A 24,222-nucleotide genomic window follows, 5' to 3' on the forward strand; every position below is an offset into this window, starting at 1 on the left:
TTCGGGCCTCAGTGTATTCATGTATTCTTCCTGATATTGAAAAGAATAAACAGAGAACCTGTAGAATTCATTGCCATCAGATATGCTAATAGTCACCAAGATAGAAGGTTTTAAAAGAGGGTTGGATAATTTCATGGAGGTTCTCGGTGATTACTAGTCACTGGCTGTATATTTACTTTTTGAATCATACTTTACAAGCCTATTGTTGGGAGCAACAACAGAAAGTTCTGTCATCCCAGCCCTTCAACCATGTTTGTGGGCTTCTAAAATGTAATGCTTCAACTGGATTACTATACTACATGAAGCTCTTCGGCTGCTCTAATATGGTACTCACTGTTCTAAAGATGAATCTGAGCAAAGAACTGTAGATGCTTGGATTATTCCCTTCCCCTTCACTGGAATTGTTGTTTCCCTTATAGCCCAGTTACATGCTACAGTCAGATGAACTGCGAGCAGCCCTCCTGGCCCGCTATCCTCCTGAGAAGCTATTTCAGGCCGAGCGTAACTTCAATGCAGCTCAAGAGCTGGATGTGTCATTATTGGAGGGGGATCTCGTGGGTGTTCTCAAAAAAAAGGATCCTATGGGCAGTCAGAACCGTTGGCTTATTGACAATGGAGGTGAGTGGAAATGTTTCCGAACCTGAGCCCTCGGTCCTGTTCCCAACTGTATTATGCTTAGCACTAGTGATTATTTTCTTCCTTGCCTCATCTCTACAGTGACAAAGGGCTTTGTGTACAGCTCCTTTCTGAAACCTTACAATCCACGCTGTAGCCACTCGGATGTCTCTCTGGCCAGTCATTCGTCTGGTGAATCTGAACTCAGCGGTTCTTCCTCGTCCCATGGAATCAGTACAGCAAACAACATTTTGACCATCACATCTGTGAACAGCCCACAGAAGCCTCCACAGGACTCTGGCATCCTAGGCAACCTGATTAATTCTGTTCAGACTCTCTCAGAGCCGGATGCTGTTTGCCAACTCCAGCTGGGTCCCATTTTGGAATCTGCAGAGCCATCCCGCAATCCTCCATCATCTCGGCGACACAGTAATCCAGATGCACGAAATGGGCACCAAGCCCGGTACAAGGCAAGGCCAACCGCATCAGTGGACAACCTAAGGCTGAAGAGCAGTGAGTGCATGGGAAATCAGGTGAGTGGGACAGGAACATATGTAGACACATGCTCATTGCTTTTAATGGCCTGAGCCATATATTTTAAATTTCATTGGATCATGGCTTACCAAAAGCCGGAATTGATTGGATTCATACATTGGACAAACGCAAAGTCTGCTTTACAGTTTGAACAAGGCCAGTATATTGATTCTAAATTGGCTAGCTAGTTTTTATAACTAACATCTTCTTAGTAATACTGTATTTTGAATGACTAGGAGAAATTGAACATAACACTTTGCTGAAAGAAATGCAAATGTATGTAGATATACTCTGGAAACAGCTTTCCTACCTATAAGAGAGAAAGAATCCCCAAAGTATTGAGTACCAAAATAAAAAGAACAATTTGGGAGGTGCCCAGTGGTTTCTGGTTGCAAGATAGCAATTGGTTTTGTCCTGTGTTCTTTCTCACCTCCTTCTATCTTTTTTGCTTCCAGGTCTATTACGCCCTTTATACTTTTAAGGGCCGCAATTCAAATGAACTGAGTGTAACAGCCAATCAAAGATTAAAGATTCTACAATTTGAAGACATAACTGGCAACCAGGAATGGTGGCTGGCAGAGGCACATGGGAAACGGGGCTATGTACCATCCAGTTACATTCGCAAGACTGAGTACACGTGAGATGCTGAAGCAGGAGACGTCACAAACTGGTGCCTTTATAACTACCATGCAAGGGCATACTCTTGCATCCACGCACGCCATGCCTCTGAAAGTTTGGATTTCAGTATATTTATGTGGGGAGTTCGACCTCGTTTCCATCAAAGTTGGATGTAATGCTCTTACTGTGCAGCCTGAGACAGCTCTGTCTTCCTCTTAGCAGGGCTGTGTGGAACTCATATTTCCAATGAAGGTAGATATTCAGTCCATTAACTGGATTGTAAACTGGCTGGAAATCATGCAGCCAAGAGAGAGAGCTGGCTATTGGTGCAAAAGCATGAGAAGGGAGCCAGTGAAGATAAAAAGAGGACTCAGATTGTTGGGGGCAATATGCCGACTCTGTAAACTGCTTAGAGAGGGCTGTAAAGCACTGTGAAGTGGTATATAAGTCTTAAGGGCTATTGCTAATAAGTCCAGTATTTCAGAAGTCACCAAAGGAGTATTAGGTATATTTACTGCCTTGAATTAATTGTAAAAATAATAAAGGCAAGATATAAAGAAACAAAGAAATAAAATTGCCTCTTAAGGCCCAATCTTACTATTGTCCTCCAGCAACTGGTTCTCAAAGGTGTAGCTGAACCTACTAGTAGTTATGGCGTGTAGCTGTTGGTATTTCTGCTCTTTGTGAAACCACGTATCTGCAGCCCTGTAAGAAGTGAGCCTAACAGAAAGACAAGGGCTCAGAGATTTTGCTGAGTGTCACCGCCAAGAAGCAGGTATCCCATGTGTCCTTTCCTATCTCAGTATTAGTTAACATTGTTTGCTGTTGGGCAAAATAATTCTTTGGTTCAACTTTAGACAGGTTTGGTGCCCATCTTGCATGCTGCAGTATCCGTGAGAGGGCAAGGCTGCAATTCTTTTTGTCCCTGACTCGGGTCAGAGCTGGAGGGGGAGCATTGATGCTCTGGGGAAAACAGCAGAATGTAAAAGCTGTGTTTTGCTTCCTGAGTAACTTGCTTGAGTTGCTGTTGTGTAAATAAAATATATTTCTCAAATTACTTGTATTTATTTTGGACAGAAACAATGCTCTTTCTCCTAGTGTGCAAATTTATTTTCCATACTCAGGAAATCTTAACCAGGGGCTATTGAGAATGATTACATATGCTGCCCAGAGTCTCCTTTGGAGGAGATGGGTGGCTGTATAAATTTGATTATATAGTTATAAAAGGTTACTTTTTTTAAACTCGTGATAACTGGTAAAAGTTGATATCAAAAACTAAATAAGGGAGATTTATCTTACAAAGACTAGAGCATTTTGATAAGTTCAAAATACTTCTGGAATCTTTTTTTTAATAAACCATTTTAATAAAGACCAAAAGATTGAAAAATAATAATCTGTGAGTAGCCTGCTTCACTATGCTCTCTCTCTCACTGTTGGCTTGTATCACCTCAGTCCTAGACTCTTCAGCCAGCACAGAGGACAATAACTCAGCCTATGCTCAAGATACCAGACTGGGGAAGTGCCTCCAAAAAGAATACTATAAAAGCCAACCTTCAAAAAACTATAAACAACATACATGCAAGAAGGGTATGAAACCTGGACTGCTCAGAATGGTTTCCCACATTTTATTTCTTGATTTCACGTAGCGACCCTGTGGTAACATTTTAGCATGATGCCTAACCTCAAGTTCTTTCCCGATAGGCAAACACATGCCGATGCTGGCTCCAACTAATAAAGCTGCCTTTAAGTCTCAGGTAAACTACTGTAAACTATTGTGTTTTAAGGCTGAGTGACCCTAGCAGCGCTGGTAACATTTTTCATTCAGTGCCAGTGGCAAGTCAAAGAAAATCGCAATTCCCGAGAAGGTTGCTGGTGATTTTTCTGCCTTGAGCTCTCCTTCCTCTAAAGTGCAGTGTCCTGACTTCTGGTTATGCCAGCTTCCCTGGCCATTTCTGCAAAGATGCCTTGCTGTTGAAGCAGCTCTTCAGGGCTGTCAAATTCCACAATCTTCCCTTCCTGAAGTACCATCACCCTAGAAGAGAAAGAGCAATATGAATTTGGGAACGTTTCAATACAGGTAGTCCTCAAGTTACAGTAGTTCGTTTAGTGACCGTTTATAAAGTTATAGTGGCACTGGAAACAGAACGTATGACCATTATTCACACTTAATGACCGTTGTAGCATTCCCATGGTTACATGATTTATATTTGGATGCTGGAAAACTGACTCACCTTTATGACAGTTGCAGTGTCCCTAAGAGCCAAGGTGGCGCAGTGGTTAAATGCAGCACTGCAGACTACTGCTAGATCAGCAGTTCAGCGGTTCAAATCTCACCGGCTCAGGGTTGACTCAGCCTTCCATCCTTCCGAGGTGGGTAAAATGAGGACCCAGATTGTTGGGGGCAATATGCTGACTCTCTGTAAACCGCTTAGAGAGGGCTGAAAGCCCTATGAAGCGGTATATAAGTACTGCTATTGCTATTGCTATTGTCATGTGATTCCCTTTTGTGACCACCTGACGAGCAAAGTCAATGGGGAAACCAGATTCACTTAAGAGTCATGTTGCTAATTTAACAACTGCAGTGATTCAGTTAACAAATGTGGTGAGAAACATTATAAAATGGGGCAATAAACAAGACTTAAGAGTGTTTTCTAACCCTCTAACTGCTCTTATGATCTTAGCAAGAATCTGGAGATTTATGGTGAAAACAGCAACAGTACAATAATTTACTCTCCAAAATATTGTATTGGGCTTTCTTTCACTAGATGGCACTCTCCATATTATTCTTTATTTTATAGAAAGGAAGGAAGGAAAGAAGAAGAAAGAAAGAAAGAAAGAAAGAAAGAAAGAAAGAAAGAAAGAAAGAAAGAAAGAACACATAAATTATTCTTATAGACTAACATCCAGCAACATTTTAAAATACAGAAGCCCTTTGGAAGATGCCTCTGGAAAGCCAACCAATTACCCTACTAATGTTATTCTGCAAGTGGTACAGAGAGGCAGATTACCTGGAACACTCTGCAGTTAGCATGGCCGATTACCAGTGATACCTTTATCTTTTAAGAGTTTGTCTAATCCACTTTTAGACTTACTTGGTGGCCGTTGTTACATCTGATGGTAGAAAAGTGCCTAGGTCAATTTTTGTTTTAAGCCTCCACCATTCCATTTCCTTGGATGTTCTTGGGTCTTATTACTGAGAACCAATAGTATCCACATGATATAAAACTGTATGTAGTCACGTGGCCTACACATTTCTTAATGTCTTTTCAGGGGTCTTGAGCTGACCATTCTCTTCCTGCTTGCTTTTTTCAGTTTTTGTTTACAAAAGGAGCAGACATTTCTATAGTTGATTTATAGTTCATCATATGAGTACTGACTTGCATTCAAGATCTAACTGATTGATTTATGTCAATTTATAAGGTCAGTACCAATTAGCAATACCAAAACATTACTTTGATTTATGTGGCAAAGTGGAAGGCAGAGGCTCAGCAGCTCTGCAAAAATGTTGAGCTCTGAAAGCTTCTGTGCCTTCTTTATTGCTTTCTACTTACGAAGCACTGTATAGTGTAAAATGGATTTAGTGAGATCATGGCATGTTTTCTTATACTGCTTGTGTAGCAGCTTACCATCTTCGCCATGAATACAAAATAAAGTTTAAAATACTTGAGAGAAATCTATAATTTAAAAAATATACTAATGGATCTGAAATCTTGTTTTTGTTTTTGGTCTTATTTCAACATATGTACATTTGAAATAGATTACAATTCCTTGGATCTCTCTGTTATTTTTAGATCTCTATATTATATTTATTTCTTTTATGAGCATGCATGCGGAAAGTGTATGTTAACTACTTTTACTACAAAATTTTTTGGAGTGCTCCACACAATCCTGTTGTGGCAGAACTTTCATTCCTGTAGTGTAATATTCTCTATCATGTATTCCTTTGCTGCCTCCCATGGCTATTCTGCATGGTGTTTTGGGTGTGCATGATAGAAATACTCCACTCCTGGCTTGTACTTGTTCACTCACTGACACAGACACACACATACTTTACCTATGGCTGTCCATGATGGTGTGTAACCGATGGGCAATGGTGATTACGGTGCAGTTGGCAAACTCGCTTCGGATTGTCTCTTGGATCAAGTGATCAGTTTCCATATCCACAGCAGCTGTTGCTTCATCCAGAATCAAGATTTTGGATTTACAAAGCAGGGCTCGTGCCAGACATACAAGCTGCCTCTGCCCCACACTGGAGGGTGGGGAGGAAGAAGGACACAAAAATAAAAACTGATTATTGATGCTACCAAAATTAATGCAAATAATTGCAGGAAACTGAAATGAACATCAGTCCAGATAATACTCTCCATCAATCAAGCCAGGCTATGTGACTCAACTAGAAAATAATGCCAAATAGGAGGTACCGTATTTTTGGAGTATAAGACGCACATTTTACCCCCCAAAAGAGGGTGAAAATAGGGTGCGCCTTATACTCCGAATGTAGCTCCACTCACCGTTCCGCACGTCACATTTTCAGGGGGTTCCATGCGGCGGGGATCCTCACTTTCACATGGCACCTGATTCCTGAAGCTGCCTGCGGAACTGCAATGAAAGCCTTTTCAATGAAAGCATTTTTGGGCTGTATGGTTCCCTCCCCGATTCCAAAAAGGGCGCGTACAGAGGTCAAACAAGTGCATTGTGTTTCAGGTGGCAGGCAGTTCCAGCAAGTGCTGCTACCTGAAAATGCTTTCCTTCCCAGTTCCCGGGTGCACATTGCAGAGCCACGCGCCCTCCTCCTCTACAGACTCGCCGCCTGTTTTCTCTTAGCCAGCACCGTCGGCTGGGGGAGGCAGAGAGACAAGCAAGAGGGTGGCCCAGTCAGGCGAAGGCGCAGGAGCCGGGCATGGACACAGGGCAAGCAGATTAGAGCCAGCCAGCTGATTGGCGGCTTGGCTGCTGGCCACCCGGAGTACGCAGGGAGCAAAGAAAACCCACGTCATGGCTCTATTAAGATGCGCATTTCGTGGGGGGGCACAATTTGGGGGTGGAAGGTGGGACAGGGGATGGGGTGCCCGGCATCCCTGCCAGTGGTGAAGAAGCGGCCCGGGCGGGTTTCCTTTGCTGCCTGCACACTCCGGGTGACCAGCAGCCAAGCCAGCAATTGGCCGACTGCCTCTAATCTCCCTGCCCTGTGTCTGCGCCCGGCTCCTGCACCTTCATCCAACTGCACTGCCCCCTCACTTTTCTCCCTGCCTCCCCCAGCTGACGGTGCAGGCCAGGAGAAAACAGGCAGCGAGTCTGCAGAGAAAGAGGAGGGCGCGTGGCTCTGCGATGTGCACCGGGAAACTGGGGAGGAAAGCATTTGCAGGTGGCAGCGCGTGCTGGAACTACCTGCCACCTGAAACACAATGCACTTGTTTGGCCTCTGCACTCGCCCTTTTTGGAATCAGGGAGGGGACCCTGCAGCCCAAAAACTCTTTCATTGAAAAGGCTTTCATTGCAGTTCCCCAGGCAGCTTCAGGAATCAAGCTCCAACTGAGACAGAAAAGATGCTAGCCAGATGAATACTGATGGAGGCAGAAAGGTTTTTTTCCCCTGATTTCCTCCCCCAAAATTAAGGTGCGTCTTGTACTCCGAAAAATACGGTACTTGAATAGCTGAAGCATGTATGGTATCTTATGATGACACCAGCTCTTGGTCATTTTTACTAATTTCCTGTACCTCAAGTTCTCTCCTCCTTCACTCACTAGATAAGACAACCCTTCAGGTAGCGCTTGTACATAGGACTTCAGGTGTGCCAATTCTAGAGCATGCCAGATGTCTTCATCTGAATACTGATCAAATGGATCCAGATTCATACGCAAGCTCCCCGAAAAGAGTATAGGATCCTGAAAATGTAGATACAAGGCACTTTAGTCAAGGCGAGTTTGATTAAGAACTATGGCTAAGATAAATTGACGTAAGAGCAGGGGTGGGATTCTACCAGTTCGGGCGCAAATTGTGCCATCACAGAACCGGTTATTAGACTGGGAGGATCCCACCACTGGGTAAGAGAGTAGAAGTAGAGAAGTCTTAGTATTTAACCACCTGAAATTGCTTTCTGCTATTGTAGTGGTATTGGGAATGATATTGGGAGAGAAAAGGAAGATCTGCAGGCTAGGCTATAGTCTGAAAAGAGGCAGCTGACCCCACAAAAAATGGGTAGAAGGTGACAAATATCTCAGAAGTAACCTTGCCTAGTTCTTGGATTGTAAAGGTTGGGAAGTTATTGTAACTTATAAAGATAGAGCTATTACTCTTACGTTTGCTACTTGTTTGGGTTACCTCAAGAATTACAACTGAATTAGCCTATTGTGTTATTCCTTTCATAATACATTCTAGCATCAGTTAACCAAATGGTGTGGATTTGCAGAACAAACTAATCTATCACATAGATAGACACATCTCAGCTCTAACTGATAAGCCATGTTGTGTAAACCCATCCTATATGTAGAGGTAGCTATAATATTAGCGACCTCTTTGAATAATTGAATTAAGTTGGATTGAATTACAAAATTAGTAAGTTTTTTCAGCTCTTCGGCCTCTGTAACTCACATCTGGAATTCAAAAAGGGTAGTTAAAATTGTCTAGATCCCATGTCAGCACCTACTCTAAATGAAATAGTAATCACAAGCTGGTAAAAAAGGAACACCTCCCTTATCCCTTCTTCCCTCATTACTGCAATGTGCAGATAGAGTTTGGTACACTATTCATGCAACCAAGCAGTCAAATTCTGAATCCCAGCATTTTTGGCAGATGCTCTAGGGCAGGGGTTTCAAACTGGCAGCCTGCAGGCCAGATGCGTCACACACAGGCCATGCCCACCCCTGCTCCGCAAAAGGGGAAAACGCCACGAAACCTCCTGACGGCAATGTGATGCCGCAAGTTTGACACCTGTAGCCTTGGGTTTCTTTTACCTGTGGGATGATAGTGAGTTTTTTACGTAGGTCATGAAGGCCAAGAGTTGCTATATCAAGTCCATCGATTAAGATCTTTCCTCCAGCTGCTTCCAAAATGCGAAAGAGGCAATTTGTCAGAGAGGATTTTCCAGCTCCTGTTCGGCCCACCACACCAATCTGAGAAGGCAGAATTCCAGGAATTAGGTGTCTGATAAAGCTTTAATTTCCCTCTTCTGGTGGCCTGTTTCTGTGATCCAACTGTGTTTACACTCTCCAATCCTGCTATTGCCAAATAAGCCAATGGCAGGTTGCTCAGTAACTGTTACTTGCTTTCGGCAAAACAGGTCATTCTTGATATCTGAACAATTTAGCATAAATTAGTATATGGACTGTATAAAGGCCAAGCCTTTTCCCATTTTATCTCCACTTGATTTCACTCTTCTTTCTCCTGGACCATACACAATTCTCAATAAAACCCTGAAAACACCATTTATGTCTTTTCCCACAATATCTCACCTTCTCAGTACCCTTGATATCACAGTTGATCCCATCTAGAACTAGCTTTAGCTCAGGCCGATACCGAACCTTGTAGTCTATAAAAGTGATCTCTCCATTGTTGGGCCATTGAGAAGGTGGTCTCTGCGTTGTCACCCATGGTGCCTACACAAAGGAAGACAACCATTAGAAGAACATGCTTAGAACAATTTCACACATATCTTCATCTCACACATGTACACAAGTATATATTATTTACACAGTTCCATTTTCTGTACCTCATTTGCAATTTCTGTGTATTCATGCAATCTCTCTACAGCCACAATGTTTGTCTCCAGCTCCGACGTCATTCGCACCAACCAGTTCAGAGTTTGAGTTATCTAAATGAATTAATGGAGATATGACTATTATCATTCAACTTCTTCAATTCCCCCTCTGATCAAATACTTACATTGAATATATTCCATCATAGACCCCAACAGGACTGTCATTTCCATATTCATTAATTTTACTAGAACCATCATAGCTGCTTCTTCTAAAGCTCCAGAGGAATAACTTCAACATTTTTGGGCAATGCAAAGTTGGGCAACTTGAAACTTTCCAAATGGTTTTGAACTAGAATTCTCAGCATTTTTCACTAGTCAGTATTTGGGTTAGATTAGGCTACTGGGAGTTCAAATGCAGGGGATCTGGAAGGCCTCAGTTGTATACAGTCAGTGTTAGTTACCAAGTTTCTAAGAAAAGAAATCTTATTTATCTCATTGTACTTTCTTTTTAACACAATGATTATGAACTGATTTATAAATCCACTGATTTCATCTGAGAACGTATAATTTCTAATATATGACTTTTATTGTCAGAATTAATCATATGGTCAATTGAGCATCACGTTTAAAGTTTATCTGCTTGATATTTCTCTTATTGTTAGTAGTACTATACTACCACAGTGGACTTGCAGTAAAAACAGTGCCTGAAGCATAGGCTTAGAGGATTGCAGCCAGATAGATTTACAATTAGAACTGATCAGGGGTGGGTTTCAGCCAGTTTGGGCTGGTTCAGGCGAACTGGTTGTTAAATTGCTGGCTGGCTCCGCCCCTTCCTGCCCCACCCCTTCCAGGAGTTCCCACACATCCTATTTTGGCTCCTAGGTAAGTGTAGGAGGGGCCTACTAGGCCCAAAACAGGGCACCGGGGGGTACAGTGCCCCCCATGGCCCATTTTTGCTCCCAGGGGGGTGCAGGAGGCCAAGTGCTGCCTGTTACAGCCTTCTCCATGCCCAAGCAGATGGTCATTAGGGCAGAGAACCAGTTGTTAAATTATTTGAATCCCACCACTGGAACTGATACATCGGACATGTCAGTACACATACACAGCCAGCCCCCATTCAGCTATGCCTTTGTCTTAGAATATGAGTCTCTGTTACTCACATTCAGAGCCGAGGAGATGGAGAGTCCCACAATGCCACTGTTCAAGGGATCTTTAACAAAGACTGCTAGAAGTGCTGCAAAGAAAACTGTAAAATTCCCCACCAATTCTAGTCGCACAGCCAGCCACCTTTAGAGAGAGAGAGAGAATGGGAGTCTATGACATCTCAGAAGCAATCTTTACTGCTTTGTTATTGCTGAATAGCCAACAAAAAGTGTATACTGTTTCAATCTTTGCAATAATACTAAAACCAATCTTCCCAATTTCATGTCTTCCCAAATGTTATCTGAGAATTCAAGAAGTTGGTCAAATTCATAAGATTCAAAGACACCAAGCTGAGAAGTACTAACTTAAGTTCTCTCTAATAGGTATCCATAGAGTGCAACTATAGCATTATTTATCCTTTATTACATATTATTTCTCCCTTCTACTGGTTGCAGTTTTAGTATTATTATTTTCTCCGTTGTTTTGCAAATTATTCTATTCCTATTCCTATTCCTATTCCTATTTCCATTTCCATTCCCATTCCCATTCCCATTCCCATTCTACTCTACTCTATTCTACTCTACTCTAAGAAAGCTAACCTTAGGAGGATTATCTATTGATGCTACTTGAGGGTGAATGGCCCATATTAGAGGAAAGGCCAGAAACTGGCTAGATGTTATCTATCAGATCATGCTCTCATATTGTAAAATGTCATAAGATCTGGGGAAAATTCAGTGGCTGAGGATGGGAGACCAATTGTCTTTCAAGATGGCAGTGGACAAAACAATCTGGCAACCTATGTCATAGATTTATATCTTCTACAGGGGCGACTCGCCTGTTGGAAACAAGCCAAGAGTAAACAGACTTCTGATTCACATCCACAATCTTCTCATTGTGCTGCAGGAAACGCTCCTGATGTCCAAAAGCCCGGATGACAGAGAGACCTGATACTGTCTCACCAAAATGGGAATAAATTGGAGACCGGGTGACAGAATCCAAACGTCGCAGCTGGCGGGATGTAGCCACATAGAATTGCTAGGAAGAAAGAGATAGCTCAGCAAGATCCATGAAACTATATTAAGAGACATCATATTGGAGTTTGCTTTTCTCTGTTTTCACTAACATAAAACAAAGTTGTGGCATCCTATAGTTTCAAATGTACATTATTCTGGCACATAATTTTATTGTATTTGAGCAAATTGTTTCTAATTAATGTTCTTAAAGCAAAGATCTACTTCTCCACAGCATAGATCTTTGTGTATACAATTCACCTCAGAGACTGGCCATTTTATTTTAACATCTTCTTTGCTATCTTATCACTATCATAGCCGCAGGGGAATATAATTTCAGAAATGAACAGAACAAACACTGGGACAGGTCTGCGTTATGAGAGGAAAAGATTCTTGCATTCTTGAATCGGCCTTGTTATAAAACCTATGGGACTTTCACTGTCTTTTGTTTCACATTCTACAACACATCCCAGATTTGGATCTAAAGAGGCAGCAGCTGTCTTTAGAAATGAATTTCTGAGTAAGAATTCTGAAGGTTTTATTGCAAGAATATGCATTCCCAGCCCTATTGACAACTCACTAAAATGAAGTAGTACAGGATCCCCAAAGGCAGGGTGATAATTGCAAAATAAGGCGTAGCGATGCAAATTATCACAAGAGTACTGAGAATCATAAAGAAGCAGTTCATCCAAGAGCGGAGTGATATTGGAATGGTCTCATCAAGAGTGAAAATATCCTGTAAAAAAAGAGAGAACAGAAATAAAACTAGGAAAGTGAGAATAGTCAGTAGAAGCCCATGTACGATGCAATCGAGTAGTACTTTTACACCAAATTCAAGTAATGCCTGCCTTTATTCTAAACTTTTCATACTGTATGCCATCTTTCCCATGATGCTTGGTGTTTAAAATAATCTGTTGCAGTGGTGAGAATATCTCATAACTGTTCTTGGGTTATAAAAATAATTTTCTGCATTCAAGGTTTTCAATACAAAATGTTAAAGGTAGTATTTGGGCATCAGTGATGGCTGATAAGCTTACAAGAGTAACTTAAATTTCCTCCATATAGAAGGTACAGAAAATGAATCCATGGTCAGTTTTTTGTTTATTAGTGGCTTTATTCTTTTGTTTATTCAGATGTGCAAAAACCCCATGTTCACAAGTTAGCAAAAGTTGGCTAACTAAGTTATGAATGGCTCCTTACGACATTGTCTGTAGTAGATGGAGCAACTGGGTACATGTGAAAACAGCGTAGCGTGAAGTCCAAATTGGTCCAGAATGGAGAATATTAGAAACCCAGTATTGAAATGACTGAGCAAAGAATATGTGTGAAAGTATCAATATAATCAAGAATTAAATTCTTGACTGGTGATAGGAAATAGATCAAAGTAAGTAAGGCAAAATCTCTATCTGATTTGATCAGATAAGCAGATGACCATGGGAGAAGGCAGTCCTAAGATAACTAGGTCATAGCTATGTAAGACCTGGAAGGTAACAAGTGACACCTTGCATCGCATCCAGAAGCCAACCAGCAATCGATGCAGCTTCTGAAGCAATGGAGTCACAAAAGTACAATAGGAAACACCCATCAGCACTTGGCCACTCTATTTTCTACTAGCTGTAGTTTCCAAATGCTTTTTGAGAACTCCATTACACAATCCAAATGAGAGATGGCTAGAGGATGACAGATTGTGAACAGAGTTTTCTGATCTAGAAATTACTCTAATTAGCACACTGGAAATAGCTGTATTATAACTCTCCTGAACACAAATGCCACCTCCTTCTTAAGCAGGAGTTGCATTCAGGAGGACCCCCAGATTCAAGCCCACTCCTCATGATTAGTACTTAGGTTGTATCAATTATAAGGTCCTCCCAAAACCAGAGTTTTGACCTTGGCAAATCTGTTCACGATACGACCAGTTGGTGTTGAGTCAAAAAAACTCATAGGCACCCGCAGGATATTACTGAGGAGCTTTTCGTGCAGGACCCGGGAAGCTCGGATAGTACCAAAAGAAGCAAGAGCAATTGAAAACAGCAGGAAGAGACCTAGAAGAAACACAAGCACTGTTCAGACCCCGATGCAGGAGGGGACGTTGATAAGGTACTCTGAATAAAATACATTTGGCTTCTGTTACCTTGGTGTTGCATCTTGATTACATCATAAACATGCCACTCAATCCTATGCTATGTTCTCCTAATTCATTCTGTTCTGACATACAGAATTCAAGCCTCCAAAAAGAATCTACCAAAATGTTTGTATAGCATAAGTTATCAGACTGATGATGAGAGCTAGAGGGCCTTTTTATGCTATTTGTGATGATTCACTCTCCCTCCAGAGACAGAATAAGGGGTTTTCCCCCCCACCCCCAGTCTGAGGAGGTACTAAGGGAAGCAGATAATAGCAAGTGGTTTGATTTTGGGGAAACTTACTGTTGCTTCCACCCAGTGCTCCATAGATTCCAATACGCATATCACGTTGCGTGGCTGGATAGCTCTTATTCTGATAGCGTAGAGCATCATTCGTCCAGTCACTAAGCCAGAGGTTGAAACCAACAAAGGATGCAGCTTGTCCAATATAACCGATGAGGATAATTATTGAGAGGCCCCAACCGATAGCACGAATGTATTGCAGATACATAAATAGCTTCACCTGCATAGTACAGCATTGTGATGAATCATACACTGCACAACTGTTTTGCACTTTCTAATGTCTAATGCGGACTCCTTACATTACAATAAATCTAGGTCTCACAAATATATTGACATGGATATAATAGAAATAGCTTAGAATATCATAACTAAAGATGGAGCTATTTTCAGGCTGTAGTGGAAATCTAAAAATTCTTATACTAAGCATCGGGAGAGGGGGAGTACAAACAGATGTAAACAAGAGCCGAGACCTCAAAGCTAGAATGTCATCAAATATATACCTCTCACCCTGGCTGGCTGATAAGGAGTAGAGCCTTGTAGCTCAATGGTTAACACATCTGCCTGAGAGGCAATAGAGCACAGGTTCGATTCCCAACATAGGGTATGGCTAGCTGATGAGAGCTAAATAGCTTGAAATAGATCTATACTAGTCTCCCTTTATTTATTTATCAGCAATATATATATATATATATATATATATATATCCCATAGCTGATAAGGAGCAGGACCTGTGGCTTAATGGCTAAGACGTCTGCCTAAGATGTAATACAGCACAGGTTCGAATCCCAGTAAGGGTATGGCTAGCTGATGAGAGCTAAATAGCTTGAAATAGATCCATACTAGTCTCCCTTTATTTATTTATCAGCACAAATACAACATACATATATATATATATATATATGCACACACACACACACACATATACATATATATAATTTAATTAAGGTATATAATTATACTATATAATTTTAAAAGTTCATGATTTTGTTGAACTGCATTATTAGCTGTCCAGGGCCGCATGTGGCCTGTGGACTGCAGGTTGGAGAGGCCTGCTCTAAAAGGTTATGTGGTTAAGCCAATTCATATGGGCGAGGAAGATGAAGTTAGCCCTGCTTAGCCAATGCAACAGTCTTTCATTGAGGAAGCTGTGTGATATAATAATGTATTGTGTAAAGTAATCATCGTGTGTCTACTCATGGCAAAAAGAGCCCCCCACAAAGCTTTATTGATTCCTTCACTATCCTCCATAAATAATCTCTATCTAGTGAAGGGTGTAACATTCCCATGTCTTCATCTCTTACCTTGCCAGTTTCCATGCCTTCCTTATCAATCAATCTCTGTCCTTTAAACTCTGTCAATGTATTCTTCTCATTCAAATGCCCTTGATGATCCTTCCTGATGGATAGGTTACTGCTGATACTGCGGCTAAAACACAAATGTTAATGGTAAAAGGCAGAATTTCTAGAACCTGGCTATGTTGCCATGCTTTTTAAAAACATTTCTGAAAAAGAACAATCTTTCAAGGGGTTCATAATTCCTATTCAGTGTATGCACACTTGCCTAAATTCTGGGTTGGCTAATACTGTAGAAGTCCAGAGAAGCAGGTTGTTTGATGGCTTCTTTCCCATTGGTTCTGCCCACCTAGTAAAACTTAATGGACTTGGTATGTTCAGAATTCATTCAATTAAACAGTGCCATCTCTCAGGACATATCCCTCTCTATATTGCAGCCCTCGCCCTCTGGAATGAGATCCCCCATGGCTCCCACCCTGATGCCATCCTGGAATGTCTAAAGGACCTGAATATTCTTCCGTTAGGTTGGATGGAGCCCCTTATTGAATATGTTATACAGTACAGTGTGTGTGTGTGTGTGTGTGTGTGTGTGTGTGTGTGTGTGTGTGTGTGTGTGTGTGTGTGTTCATATTCCCATCCTTATTTATCTATTTTGTATTGTGTTTTTATTTTGTTTTTGTTATATTGTGAGACACACAGTGTGGGAAGGAAGGAAAACATTTTATTGTTTAGATAGAGACTATAACTCTCAGAATTCCTTGTCAGAATGTTGGAGGTAATACAAACTATAACATTGTATGGAAGATCCTACTTCTTTGATTGTATTCTTCAAATTCTATCTAGAGCAAAAGCAGTGTGTATATGCAAGAATAATAAAAGTGTTATGAAGGAGGTGTTGAGAAATTGATTTCTAATGTTGTTGCAGTAATAATATAAGCTTAGAGAATGACATGAGTAACCTTATTCCAAGTCTTGGATCTAGCTCCAAGTAATAAGTTTTCATCATAAAGTTTAATGACATATTGGGAATTAATATGGGAGAAAGTTGAGAGAATTAAATTAATATAATGTAATTAAGTTCATTTCAATTAAATTAAATACCATTTTATATCTGGCTTCATGAATTTTTTGTCTTGTTTCTATCCAATTTTGCAAGTCCCTCATTGTGTATTTTACTTGTTTTCCTCTGTTTTATCTTGTTATGCAGCATGTTAGGATTAATGTAGGAAAAATAAATACATATCCCATATGTATTTAGAAGATGTCCAGATTAGAACAAGCTATGATAATGTTACGTCCTGCCCCCTTCTGTCAATCAGGCATGGTGTTAGCTGATTGGATTATTTACAGTTGCATTCAGGCGGGAGATTTGGTGGGTTGTTATTGGTTAACGCAGGTCTCCTCATTACTTCAGACACTAAGTATATTTTAGATAAGACAAGCATGAAGATAATGATATACTGGTTATACTGGGGCTGTTATTATTAATTACTTCTGTAGCACAACACATTACTTCTACGGCCCACTGCTTCATCTGAAACTTTTCCTTAGCCACGAACATTAGGGGAAGCCAAGCATTCCTGTGGTTATAGAAAGAGTTGTCATTATAACCATGAATTGCCCGAGATCCCTTTTCTATCCTTTCTATTTGTTGCTACTGGATGTTCTGCAGTATGCTAAACAGTAGAACAAAGCTTTGTAAATTATGGTCTGTGGGTGACACAAACCAACATCAGGAGGACAAAGATAAACATTTAGATTGCCGAGCTGTTTCCAGTGATGCTTCAATAATTTATGAAGAAAGATAACCAGAGCAGGATTGGGAGATATGCAAAAATCACAAAAGGGCAGGAAAAAAAAAGGGAAAAAACCAATGTCTGAAAAAAAGAGGGGGAAAAACCAAGTGAAGAATAGGGAGACATAAAAGAAATAATGGGCTTGTAAAAGAACTGACCTGCGGTTGAAGGTTTTTTGTTGGACACTGGCCTCATTCTTCTGTGTCATAGTCACCACATCAGCTGGTACTTCTTCAGTTACAAGTTCAGGATAATCATCCAGTTCCTGCTCTTCATCTACGCCTGCTACAAAAAAACCAAGCATGGAATATTTGAATAAAAGGATGGAAACAACTCCCAGATGAGCAAATCTGAAGATCATCACATTATATCTTATTGCCATGATATGTGTTTTGTTATAGATTCATCTTAATTAACACATCTTAAAACAAGAGTAATTCTAGATGCTGTATGTTTAGTTATTGTTACTACCTTACCCATAGCTTCTTCTTCATGTATATTATCCTGTTGGTTGCCATATGTGTTGAGCAATTGAGCAAATGATCCACTATTTGCCAGTAAGGTGCTGTAGGAACCACGTTCCATGACCGTTCCAGCCTCTAATACAACAATATCATCAACTTGTGCAAGGAAGCTTAGGTTATGAGTCACCAGGATCCGTGTCTGTAGCACAAATAAGTGTAACAAATTCAAATAGTTTAGCACTCCTAGTCATGCTATACCGGATTTCGGTCACGTTAAATAAACCAGGGCTCTCCAATCTTAGCAACTTTAAAACTTGTGGACTTCAATTCCCAGAACTCTTTTTTCTTTTTGGACATTTTTAAAAGATTTATAATAAAGTGTATTTATCTCAACAAATTTGATATGAATTTTCATATGAATATATAAAAAGAAGGGGGGAAGAAAATATGGGAAAAGAACAAAATAAAGCAATATCAAATACCAAAAGGGGGAAGGTATCACATCACATATCCATCACATATCAAACAACACTAAAGCATATCTAATTTAAAGAAAACAAGTTATGATTCTGTATTGTTACAAAGTTTAATAAAATCAATGCCAAAGGAGCATATTTTCTGACTGATAATGTGCCATCAAGTCATTTTTAATTCCTAGCAATCACATAGATAGATTTTCTCCATGATGATGAAAAGGAGAAGATATTGTGTTATTTTTTTATCAGTGAATAAAATTGCCTTTTCAAAAACAGATAAATTACATACAGTATCTCTTGAATTTTAATATCAGAAATAATACTACTTTTCCATTTCTCAAAACAATTCTCTAACCCGATATAATTATGGCTCCTCAAAAATAGAAGATTTTTGCCAATGCAGTTCTCAAGATACTTAATTCTTTTCATGGTTAGATAAATGTTCTGCCCTTGGTCTCTTTACCCCCCGCCCCCTTATATTTTTAAACCATCTGAATTTCAGTATACAAAATTTCCAAATGTTCTGTGCCCCCCTTAGCATATGCTGTGGCCTACTTCTTACATTTTTTACCAGGGGTCTTCTTGAAATAACCTATGGCCCCCAGCTGAGAACTGCTTAAGCAATCAAGTCTACTCTTTTCCCAGCCTTTTATTATAAGGAACAAGAGCAAACCAGGAGAACCTTATGTCGTTCATTAGTGATCACTCTTCTTAAGAATCCAACTGAGGAAAATGTTAAAGTTAGGATTAATGGTCTCCCATTTTGAATAGTCTTATTGACTTTTTAAACCAGCTGAAAAACCAAATCTTTAAAAAATCTTTGCACCCAAGGCAGTTAAATTATTTTAGGATGGGGATTATTATTAGTCTTGTTATGCCCTCACTGGAGGCCAGCTTGATGAGGATGATGAGCTGAAGCCAGGATCATCAGAAAGGGAGATGTGGGGCATCCAAAGACTGAGGAGAGCACCATGGGTGACAGGGAAGCAGTTCTGGGAAGGTCAGGGAGTGGGGTACGTGTTTGACTGGACGAGCAGCTCCCTGCGCAAGCATAAATACAAGAGATAGGAGCAGCAGCTGGTCAATTCTGATGAAAACAGCTGTCATCTCCACATTATCCATGGACAAGGAGAGGCAAATGCTGAGAAGCAAAGCAAAGACGCAGCTTTGCCCGTCCTAATGAGAAACATCAATCGGGGTTGATGTAAGCTGACAGAGGGGGTTGGTTGGTTGGTAGTTGGAGACAACCAAACACAATTTGTCATTTTGTGCATGCTCTTGACTTTTTGTGCCTTGAACTGCTTTACTTCCCATTGACTTCATTGTGCCTTGACTCCTTGAACTCTGTTTTCTTTTCCTTCTGCCTTGAACCTATTGACTTTGCATTGGATTTGTTGTGCCTTGAATTCCTGGAACCATGTTTGTCTGTGCTGTGCTTTGAAACAAGAGAGCTGGGTGATTTACCTGGCTAATATCTCCCCCCTCCCCATGCCTTAGAAGCAAAGCGGACTGTGGTTTGTTAGAAAGAGACTTCTGAAGGACTGCAGTTGGGAATGACAAAGGGATTTGACAGTGTGAAATAAACCTGTTGAACCCTGATTGTGTGCCTCTGTGGAATGGGACAGGGCAAGTTTCCTATATGGGCTATGTTCTAGTCTATGTTATTATTTTCTTCTAAGAAAGAAATATATGTTAATTTTTATAAAAATAACAAATACAAAACATCCACAATCCTCGAAACACAACCTATAATGCAAATTTACCTTATTCTGTAATAATCCTTCTGGCCCAAACACTTTGTCAAAAATGTGCCGTCCTACATGGGCATCCACAGCTGAGAGGGGATCATCCAATAAGTATATATCTGCATTGCTGTATACAGCTCTAGCCAGGCTAACGCGTTGTTTCTGACCTCCACTCAAGTTAATTCCCTGTGAAAGAAAGAACACTGAACCTCTCCATGATCCATACCAGTGATATTGTTTGCACAAAAGATTAATTCCAGGGTTACTTAAACCAAGGATAATTACACAATACAGCCTAAAGTATTTGTTTGCTTGCTAATGTAAGGGTTCCAAATAGCATCCTCCCAAAATATAAAAGTCCGAGGCTACAGTTTCCTCAAAATTCTAATTTATTAGAAGAGCCATGTTGGCACATCTGAGAAAACCCGAATCTGAAAGCTTCCAGGTTTTCCCCATCCAGTTGAAAGTTCAAGACCCAGACTGAGCACCCACATGGCCCAATCAGCCACTGTTACTAAGGAAGACTTCTCTCATCCACATCAGTCCAGGTGCAAGGACAAAACGACCTTGATTCTCTGAGAAAGAATGTTATTATGGCTACATATCTCCCATGCTCCATACAATCCCCCGTCCCAGTTTCTCACATTAGAATATGTTTGAATATGTGGCAGGCTTGAGGCCCACTATAAAAGATGTCTTCCATGCCTGACAGCTAGGTTTAGATTTTGTTGGCGCAGTTAGAGAGATGGAGTCAGCCAGTCATTCAAGACAGGAGAATAACACTGGTTAGGGTGTGATGAATTTTCCTGATAAATCCGGCAGAAATTAAACTAATTTAGTTTACTAATTTAGTAGCTCCCACCACTCTACCTCTCAGTGCTTCCTTGTTTACTGAGCTCAGAGTTGATACCTTTTCTCCAATCTCAGTCAGGTCTCCTCCTGGAAACAATTGTAGGTCAGGAAGCAACGCACAGGCCTCCAGCACTTGTTGATATCGAGTCTCATCTAGTGGGGACCCAAAAAGGATGTTGTCTTTCAATGTGGCATTTTGTATCCATGCTTGCTGAGGCACGTAGGCCATAGAGCCCTGAAGGAAATGGAAAAAATTATATCCAGCTAAAATAGAACGGGAAAGAACGATTGTCTTTTGTCAGCAGTTGGATAAAGGAGGAGTGCAGGGGGGAATAAATGATATTCATTGAATACTTAAGTCTGGCAGAGTCTGTGGCAGAGTAACTTTTTTTAAAAAAAGGAATCAAGTGAGGGATTGGATTGGATTCCTTCAGACTTCAGGCAACTATTCACAGTTTTGAAGGTCCAGCTTTGTAGAAAATTTCTCTATAAGGGAATAAGCTGGCATAGAAACTCTCTGGTAGAACTATCTGTTTATTGGGAATGGAGCAGGATGTTTGTTTTATTCCTGTTTTTAACCATAAGTGAGCTTCCAAACAATGACCTCACTTCAGGATTCTACCAGAGTACTTTGTTCTATTTATTACATAGTTCATATTTAATTCAAGAAAAAAAGGTTTTTCTTCACCTGAATATTGATGTGTCCCTTGATGTTCTCCATCTCACCCAACATGGCAGATATCAATGAAGATTTTCCTGATCCCACAGATCCCACTATGGCTACAAGACTTCCAGGGGCAATTTCCAAGGTGATGCTGAAGAGAAGAATGCCAAGGAAACAGAAGTGAAGTTAATGCCTGGAGGCAGTTTAAACGATGGTTGCCAGTCCCTAGGCTAAAGAGCATAGTCTCCAATATGTCTCCATCCTCTTAGAGGATGTGCCAGACATCCTCTAAGAACAAGAGAATGTGTTTGTTTGCTTGCTTATTGCCCAACTCAGTATGTCACTGAATAAAAAAGAACCCCCATTCCACCCACAACCCAACCTGGGACCTATATGACTACTTACTCTTTTACAGTGACATCAGAATCCAGCTCCCAGGCAAAAGAGGCCTCATGGAATTTCACAGCACAGGCTGGGAGAGAAAGAAAAGGAAACATCAACCTTAAGGAGAGAGAACTACTCAGCTCACACCCAGTAGACAAACACACTTGTACTTCTGCATATTTTCTCAAAAACTTTGCCTGTTCTAACCACCCAAGACTGAACCCTAAATGCAAATTACCAGGAATGGAATTATGCCATACAGCTGAAGTGTTCAGGTCTTCACTGCCCAGGTACCGCTCTAGTCGATCAGTAGATACTTTCACCTGTAAAATTTAAAGACATAGTCAGGCATGACAGCTCCAGAGCCACCAGGCAGTCTTCTTGGATGCTTTCTAGAATCTACTTCATAGTTTTCAATATTCCAAGTCAGATTGAGGAACACGTGTCATAGAGATGACTGAACTTAAATTTGTAATATCTTAACCGCTATACACATTCTAATAGAACCTTTTTGCCAATAGTACAAAATAAATATGGGAAAGAGATCGGCACTAATTCTCAAGTCAGCCTCATTCTCCCCTGATGTATATATTCCTTGTAAGGTTACTCACTTGCACCATGGAAGACAGGGTCATTGGAAACAAGCCAAGTGGGAAACGCAGGATATTGAAGAGTGCTATAGAAGTAAAGGCCTTCTGTGCATCCAAGATGTTGTTCTCATCCACCATCACATAGACAGCAAAGGTAGCTATAGAGACCTAGGTAAGAGAAGTGGGAGGGAAAGGAATTGAGAGTGGTTGAATTGGGGTTATTTAGTTTCTAAAGAACGTCTTAAGTCTAGAGAAATGCCCACCAAGGAAAGACTACAATCTGAAGAGAGATTTAGAATATGAGTGAGAAATGTGAATTTTTGCACTTTTCCTCCTATATAAACAATTCTGCTTTGTTTGGTTTTTTTTTTAATGCACACATTTTTGGTAAGCATTTGTGATGCATACTTTTCCTAGTGTGCACATTATTTGCAAACAAATCTTTCCATAGGAAATGTTCATTCATATACAGTATTTCTCTAATGGTATCTGAATTAATATAGTTAAGACTTTTCTGTGATATACTGTACATAAATGCATATGTTGATTTTGGTACCTTGTTTTTAAGATGTAAATTACACTGCAGAAATCAGGAAAGTGCACGTATTTAGTATGTTCATATGTTCTCTGTCATCCTATATATATTCAATAAATCCAAACTAGCATATTTATTTAAATAACTTAATAAAACAATTTCCCCATCCATCTCTAATTTGTGCTAATTCTACACCAGATCAAGCCTTACCAGCAATAAAAACTACAATAGCTTCCTTCTCAAATTCATGTTTAAACATATTGTTAGTTATTAAAATGGTTACTATTAAAGTAATGTGGTGTTCTCTAAAACAGTTAAAAATTAATCCTTTGGTAATTGCTTGTAATTGTAGTTATGTTTCTGCTTGCACTTCAGACTCTTTAGTCTAAATCAGCCTTTCTCAATCTGGCCCTCAACTGCCTTGGGTTTTAAACTCATTATTCGTAGCTAACATTGGCTTGAGAATTTATTTATTTTTATTATCTTGATGGGCCATTCCATTCATGTCTGATTCCAATGCTGATGGGGTTTCCAGAAAGCAACAAATATGGGAAGGTAAAATGTTGCTTTATGAGGCAAACATACAGTTAACCTTCAGTCCTTGAGAATTTTTTTTAGTCGGATGGTCATGGATTTGCACTAAGTACATCCAACTTCTGCAGTGTTCAATCCAAGCTCAGAGTGTGCTATTTTGTTCTAAACCGATGTTTTAATTGAAGACAGGCAATCTTCATTGTTTTGTCTTGGTTCTAAATCAACAAACCTTTGGCTATCCCTCTTAATTAAAATGCCCCTCCCATTCTCTGGATTGTCTTACTAGAAAAGGTGCACAAGTGAAGACGAAGACGCCAACTGCTTGTAGATGGAAAAAGCGCAGCAGCCCTTTCAGTTCCAAAGCCCGGATCTTTTCAACTTGCTTCTGAAATGAGAGCTCCCAAGCAAAGAACTTCAGGATCTGAAAGATATTCATCAACAGAAAAGAACATATGTAGCTCAAAGTTGACTCATGGAGTCCTTGGTGCTCTCCGAGACTGGTTATTTTCTGGCAGATGTTTCATTATCTAACTAGGTAATATCATCAGTGCTAGTGATTGTGGGGGAAATGGAGGAAATCATATCTCCACTAACACTGGCAGTGCAAGCTATTGTATATAACAAACAAACCCCACACTTACTAGCACTGATGTTATCTAGTTGGGTAATGAAACGTCAATCAACTAGATCAAACAAACAACCTCAGAAAGCATAAAAAACTCGAGATACTCATCAAATATGAGGCTCAGTCATACTGAAGCCTCCAACAATTCAAAACAAAAGCTTCATTCCACTCTGCTTCTATTTTTAAGGTGGGCAACACCCAGCCCATTGGACTAATATGTACA

At 40.3% G+C, this 24,222-nt stretch overlaps 2 protein-coding genes across 4 annotated transcripts in view; one reads left to right on the top strand and one right to left on the bottom strand.

Annotated features, from left to right (window-relative positions):
* DNMBP (dynamin binding protein) overlaps positions 1 to 3,116 on the top strand; it is a 57,955-nt gene extending 54,839 nt beyond the window's left edge. For all 3 annotated transcript variants that reach the window (XM_087725694.1, XM_087725695.1, XM_087725696.1), the window contains 3 exons: positions 420 to 618; positions 718 to 1,148; positions 1,605 to 3,116. In XM_087725694.1, the coding sequence (XP_087581820.1) occupies positions 420 to 618; positions 718 to 1,148; positions 1,605 to 1,790 (816 nt within the window). In that variant the 3' untranslated portion in view covers positions 1,791 to 3,116. The remainder of the gene's footprint in view (positions 1 to 419; positions 619 to 717; positions 1,149 to 1,604) is intronic.
* A 262-nt stretch (positions 3,117 to 3,378) lies between these two features.
* Positions 3,379 to 24,222, bottom strand: part of ABCC2 (ATP binding cassette subfamily C member 2) — a 43,594-nt gene continuing 22,750 nt past the window's right edge. Inside the window, exons 12-32 of the mRNA XM_087725692.1 lie at positions 23,658 to 23,795; positions 22,327 to 22,473; positions 21,954 to 22,038; positions 21,737 to 21,803; positions 21,356 to 21,482; positions 20,726 to 20,902; positions 19,834 to 20,001; positions 17,607 to 17,793; positions 17,289 to 17,415; positions 15,344 to 15,467; positions 14,043 to 14,262; positions 13,504 to 13,658; positions 12,197 to 12,352; positions 11,442 to 11,641; positions 10,624 to 10,750; positions 9,476 to 9,577; positions 9,219 to 9,362; positions 8,721 to 8,879; positions 7,486 to 7,652; positions 5,822 to 6,016; positions 3,379 to 3,799 (exon numbers count right to left, since the gene is read on the bottom strand). Of these exons, the coding sequence (XP_087581818.1) occupies positions 3,670 to 3,799; positions 5,822 to 6,016; positions 7,486 to 7,652; positions 8,721 to 8,879; positions 9,219 to 9,362; positions 9,476 to 9,577; positions 10,624 to 10,750; positions 11,442 to 11,641; positions 12,197 to 12,352; positions 13,504 to 13,658; positions 14,043 to 14,262; positions 15,344 to 15,467; positions 17,289 to 17,415; positions 17,607 to 17,793; positions 19,834 to 20,001; positions 20,726 to 20,902; positions 21,356 to 21,482; positions 21,737 to 21,803; positions 21,954 to 22,038; positions 22,327 to 22,473; positions 23,658 to 23,795 (3,102 nt within the window). The 3' untranslated portion in view covers positions 3,379 to 3,669. The remainder of the gene's footprint in view (positions 3,800 to 5,821; positions 6,017 to 7,485; positions 7,653 to 8,720; positions 8,880 to 9,218; positions 9,363 to 9,475; positions 9,578 to 10,623; positions 10,751 to 11,441; positions 11,642 to 12,196; positions 12,353 to 13,503; positions 13,659 to 14,042; positions 14,263 to 15,343; positions 15,468 to 17,288; positions 17,416 to 17,606; positions 17,794 to 19,833; positions 20,002 to 20,725; positions 20,903 to 21,355; positions 21,483 to 21,736; positions 21,804 to 21,953; positions 22,039 to 22,326; positions 22,474 to 23,657; positions 23,796 to 24,222) is intronic.

The sequence above is a fragment of the Thamnophis sirtalis genome, unplaced genomic scaffold (assembly GCF_051295495.1).
Source record: "Thamnophis sirtalis isolate CommonGarterSnake01/CBP01778 unplaced genomic scaffold, rThaSir2_p1.2 scaffold_11, whole genome shotgun sequence".
NCBI lineage: Eukaryota > Metazoa > Chordata > Lepidosauria > Squamata > Natricidae > Thamnophis > Thamnophis sirtalis.